The sequence below is a fragment of the Cylas formicarius genome, unplaced genomic scaffold (genome assembly GCF_029955315.1).
Source record: "Cylas formicarius isolate icCylForm1 unplaced genomic scaffold, icCylForm1.1 PGA_scaffold_7__23_contigs__length_41026272, whole genome shotgun sequence".
Lineage (NCBI taxonomy): Eukaryota > Metazoa > Arthropoda > Insecta > Coleoptera > Brentidae > Cylas > Cylas formicarius.
In genome coordinates, this window is record NW_026844352.1 from 25,869,275 (window position 1) to 25,875,005 (window position 5,731).

The 5,731-nt window shown below is 35.3% G+C and overlaps 1 protein-coding gene across 3 annotated transcripts; it reads left to right on the forward strand.

The window, feature by feature from the left end:
* Positions 1 to 574: 574 nt before the first annotated feature.
* On the forward strand, positions 575 to 1,862 carry LOC132704886 (ADP-ribosylhydrolase ARH3-like). Of its 3 annotated transcripts, none has more exons than XM_060675196.1 (2): positions 575 to 638; positions 749 to 1,862. In XM_060675196.1, exon 2 carries the CDS (start codon positions 768 to 770, stop codon positions 1,824 to 1,826), a length of 1,059 nt encoding a protein of 352 aa, XP_060531179.1. In that variant the 5' UTR covers positions 575 to 638; positions 749 to 767; the 3' UTR covers positions 1,827 to 1,862. The 3 variants fall into 3 exon arrangements, with proteins under 3 accessions (XP_060531179.1, XP_060531177.1, XP_060531178.1); XM_060675194.1 differs by having other exon boundaries at positions 581 to 659; XM_060675195.1 differs by having other exon boundaries at positions 581 to 649.
* Positions 1,863 to 5,731: the final 3,869 nt, after the last annotated feature.

A 5,731-nucleotide genomic window follows, 5' to 3' on the forward strand; every position in this document is an offset into this window, starting at 1 on the left:
ATTTCTTCTCAAAAATTTTGAAATCGGTTTCCACTGTGTGGATTAGGTCTTTTTAGTGAATGTTTTAATGTTGTAATTGTTGTCGGCCCCGCTATTTTTTTCCTGTTCACGCCGGTATAGAGACCGGATGGGACCGGTTGGTCCATCGGGATAGCGGGGGAAGCGGTTTTATGCTATCGGTCAAAGAACCTTTTTTTTGTTGAAATTCCATTTTGTATATGTTAATTAACCTGGAGGGTGATGGAGTGGTCCAGATCCTTCTCTTAACAGGGCATCCTTTAGGCCAAATGACCTATTGTAGCCGTGTTCATTGGAAGTAACTCCAATCCAACCACAGTCCGCTTCAGTTGCCTTTCAAAAATCATGCCGGTTTACTTATTATTACTCAGTCGGTGATGGCAATGTTGTGTTGTAGAGTAGTAGTGGTTAGATTTTAAGATCCTGTGGGAGAATGTTAATGATTTTAAGTTCAATAAAGATTAAAATAAAGTTGAGTAGTTATTAGTGTTAAATTATGATTTTATATCTTAGAGTTAGGTTAGCAATGTCTATTTTGTATTCTGTGCCTTTTGGTTGTGGTCTGTGTTTTGTTTTGACCAGAAACTAAGAGGAACAACAGAAGAACGATAGTTGGAAGAGTTAGTTCTTGGTATATTACTGTTAAGTATTATAAAACATAAATTTAATCTATGGTTTAAAAATAGGGTGCTTTATAAAAACGTTTATTAAGTAGAATGATTTGTTACAGAACCTTTTCGTCTTCAATTATGGTGGATGTTTTGCTAAAGGGTAAATTTAGAGGTGCAATGTTGGGCTCTTTATTGGGTGACTGTTTGGGAGCACCTTTTGAAAGCCAAGAGTTCATCAGCAAAGTGATCCTTCAAAGATACTTAGATAAACTGGAAGATCCAGAATTTAAGTCTCCTTTTAAAAAGTACACAGATGATACAGCTATGATGAAGTCTGTCGCAAAATTCTTAGTTGAAAAACCTGATGGAGATTATAGGTATATAGCCAAGTTGTTTGTTGAAGAATTTTTTCAATCTCCTGGACGGGGCTATGGACAGAATGTTGTTAACGTATTTCGAAAATTGAAAAATAGTAAATATGAGGACATTTTCAAACCTGCACAAAAACAATTTGGTGGATTGGGGTCCTATGGAAATGGTGGAGCAATGCGTATAGCACCAATTGCACTGTTTTATCACAGTGATTATGAGAATATGGTTAGAGTTGCTAGTGAGTCAACCAAGATTACACATAGTAATGTTTTAGGGATAAATGGCGCTATATTGCAATGCTTAGCTATACACCAAAGTCTATTGATAGATCCAACTAAAGGGTCTGTTGACTCCAAACAGTTCTTGGACAACTTAAGTGAAAAAATTAAAGTTGTGGAAGATGATTTTCAGGATGATGATAACGAGTTTGCAACTGCGTATCAAGAAAAACTGCAGAGGATTATGAGTTTACTTGACAAGGAACATTCAGATGATTTAGATGATATGGTAATTCTTACTTTAGGTAATGGTATAAGTGCTTATGAATCTGTTCCAACTGCAATTTACTGTTTTCTTCGGGCTCAAAAAATGATCCCAAATATTGATACCAGCAACATATTTCGTCGAACTATACAATATGCCATATCATTAGGGGGTGACACAGACACTATTGCTTGTATGGCTGGAGCTATAGCCGGTGCATATTTAGGGCAGCCGTCTATCAATGAGTCCATTTTAAAACACTGTGAAAGGTATGAAGAAATTATTGAAATGTCTGATAACTTATTTAACGCATGTGTCAAAACTAATCTATTTATTAGATAGTTATGTATATTTTGTTGAATGCGAAATATACAGAAAGATGTAATCCGAATTATTTTTCCCCATAACCTTATCCTGTTCTTGTGCTGCCACCAAGCTACCGTACAGGGTACTTGGCAATGAATACTATGACTAGTTTGTAATGGGCAAGATCAGAGAAATAAACATTGGTGTTGGGTGCTAGGTCATCCCTTATAGCATTAAGATTTCCCATATTGCTTCTAAACTGAATATTCAAGCTTATTTGATACAGGCCTTATAATTAGGTGCAACTAGAGTTTTAAGCCTGGTATTAAATTTAAAATTTTGCAGCCAATATGCAAACCAACTAAATTGAAACACTTAAAATTAATTAATTTTGACTTTTTGATTTTTGAGATTTTAACCCAAACTAACAAAAGTCATTCAAAATGCCAAGTTTTGTTGACCATAATGAAGTATTGAAGGAAAGATGTGATAATTAAGAGCCTGTATACACGTGTTGAAATTACATCATATAATTTTATGGAAAAATACTCATTATAACGAATGGCATTCCAGACGAAGTGCTCCAAAAATTTGGAGAAAAAAAATCCAAGCACTTATTATTTTACCTAGTAACATTGCAATAATATAAATTCAAAACTCAAACTAATTTGCTTCAGATTATAGTGTTAACAAGTACATATATAGAACAAGTATAGTCCTATATTCCTTTAAAATTGTTAGATGTGCAATTTAGCAACATTTATTTTGGTCCCCACGTTGAGAAATGTATTTTTTTTAAATAAAAACTTATCACTAGGTTAAATCATATCCAAACAAAAATTTCGTTTGTGCATGAAAATTAGAAAGTTGCACATGTTAACATCAGAGGTGCATGACTTAATATTATTTTTACGTAGAATAAAACGAATTAATGGGGTTTAACTTAAAATTTTTGCACCCCGTAATTTAACAGATGACGTTCCTGGCTTTGAGAATGCAACAGTGTTGTTATCGTCCCGTGTCAAATTGTTTGTGTTGAATGTTCCATTTTTATTTAAAAAAATTACACAATTTGGGACACTCTGTATGGCTTGTATATCATATGTACGTGAGGAGTTAAGTCGTTGTGTCTATAATATATTTGTCATAAATCATATTTCTCCATCTAAAAACAAATCGTGCATAAAATTTATCATAAGACCTTTGTAATTCATCTATAATTTTTGCAAAATAGCGAAAATTAAAAAACTATTAGGTTTACCTACGGTATAATTCTATATTAAATATATTTAAAATTTATGGCAGCAACCATATAACAAGGTATTAGTATATTGTGCAACAAGTGCAGTAAAAGGCATTTGACTCACGAGTTTATTTGACACGAGAGGAGGGGTGTTCAATAAACGAGGGAGAAAAATCATCCAAGGATAGGGGTTTTAAGAGGATTACATTTTTAACATCGTACAAACAAGAAAAAGCAGGTCCTAATCTTCAATTTTGTTTTGTTTGTACTGATTAGACATGGATATTTGAAAATCTTACAATTGGTCTTGGCAAAATATTAATATAAAACCTGTAAAAAAACACCAAAGTTCATGTGAACGGTAAGTAAAATTTCTGTGGGAAACTTAAATTATAAATGTCATTGTAGTTACTGACTAGTTCGCTACATTTTAATTGTAGCTTATAGCAGGTAGTATTTAAATTGTTTGATATTGCATATTTTTCTGTGTATTAGTTTTTCTGACATATCCGTCAGAATTGACAAACGTCAAAATTTAAGGCGTGGGAAATATCTCCGAAAACATCCGATTGCTCCCAACCCCGTGTGGTAAAATCCCAGAAATGTTGGAAGTGGCTCGGAATCATGGAAACGAAACTGACGTGGTAGTGGCGCTTCCCGCACTCTGGATCAGTTGTAATTAGGCATTTTACAGACGGGAGTAGAAAAAACTTTTTTAGAATATTCTCTATACATTTTTCTAATCCCTTCTGTAATAGTATATTCTGCAACAAGTGCGGTAAACGGCATTTGAGTTACGAATTAAAAAAGGAGTGACTTATAGTGTTTTATGCAACAAATGCGGTAAACGGCATTTGAGTGACGAATTAAAAAAGGAGTGACTTATAGTATTTTATGCAACAAATGCGGTAAACGGCATATGAGTCACCAGTTTATTGGCACGAGCGGAACGCAGCGAAGCGAGTGTTTAATATACGAGGTATTTAAAAAGTTTACCAACCGTGTTGAATACTATACTTTTTCTACGAACCTTAGTATTTGGGTACATTTTTGCAAAACATCACGTATAAATTCTCTGACATGACGGTCGGTATTGATAAACGTCAAAATTCAATCCGTGCGGTAAAATCTCCGAAAACATCCGATTGCTCCCATCCGCGTGAAACAAACTTACGTCGTAAAGTCACGCTAGATCGATGTATGATGTATGTATTGACTATTTCACAGAAGGGAGTAGAAAATAGTATATTATGCAACAAGTGCGGTAAACATCACTTGACTCACGAGTTTATTTGACACGAGCGGGGCGAATGTTTAATAAACGAGTTACTTAAAAAGTTTACCGAACGTGTTGCATACTATACTTTTGTCTACCACCGTTAGTTTTTGGATACATTTTCGCAAAACAACACGAATACATTCACTGACGTGACCGTCAGAATTGACAAACGTCAAAATTCAAGGCGTGGACATATCTCGGAAAATATCCGATTGCTCCCAAACCCGTGCCGTAAAATCCCGGAAATGTCCGAAGTAGCTCGGATCTCTGGGAAACGAAACTGACGTGATAAAGTGTCGCTTTCCGCACGCTAAATTGGCGTATAATTAGGCATTTTACAGAAGAAGTAGAAAAAAAAGTTTACCAAAACTCTTGCATCCTATACTTGTTCTATATTCGAATGGGCTGGCATCCGTGGAAAAAGAAACTCACGTAATAAAGTGACTCTTCCCGCACGCTAGATCGCTGTATAATTAGGAATTTTACAGAAGGGAGTAGAAAAAGTACCTAAATATACACCAATCTAGCGTACGGGAAGCGTCACTTTACCACGTGAGTTTCTTGTCTTGTGGATCCGAGGCACTTCGGACATTTCCGAGATATTACCCCACGGGTTTGAGAGCAATGGATGTTTTCGGAGATTTTACCGTACGGCTTGAATTTTGACGTTTCTTCGTGTTGTTTTGCAAAAACTAACGGTCGTAGAAAAATGCAACACGTTTGGTAAACTTTTTAAGTCACTCATTTATTAAACACTCGCTTAGCTCGTGCCAAATAAACTCGTGATTCAAATGCGGTTTACCACACTTGTTGCATAATATACTAATTTTCTATAGCCCACTCGTTTATCTCAACTGACGACACACTATTGGGACACCCTGGAAGTAAGAAACTTTGGAGATAAAACAAGAATAAGTTACATTTTCGACTTGAAACACGTAATTTTAAAACTGCGAAATTTTGAGATTGCGTATTTATTTTTGTGGTGTGCCCTTTATCTATCTTCGTATATGCTGGGATATCAGTCGGTTTAAGGTAGATCCATAGAGTCCAGAACGCCGTCGCTAGTAGGTAAATGTGTTTGTAGTCTATCAAGACCAATACGTGATTACTTCACAAGTCAGTAAATGAAGCGTGGAAATGCCAAAGGGGGTATGTGCCAAAATTACTTTTTGAGATAATGTTCAAACTTTCAACATTGATTATAATTGCCGGTGTTTGTAAAAATCAGGCAAATGCAGGTTACTCAATTGTTTCTCACGACATGCGGCGGGGCACGTACAATAATTCTAACGCAAAAGGTATTGCCATCTTCAATTGATGGTTGGTGACAATGCTTTTCGGCAGAAGATTGTTTGAGACGGTTCGTTCATTTGTTAATATCATTATGATTTATTATATTTATTAAAATTACGGACA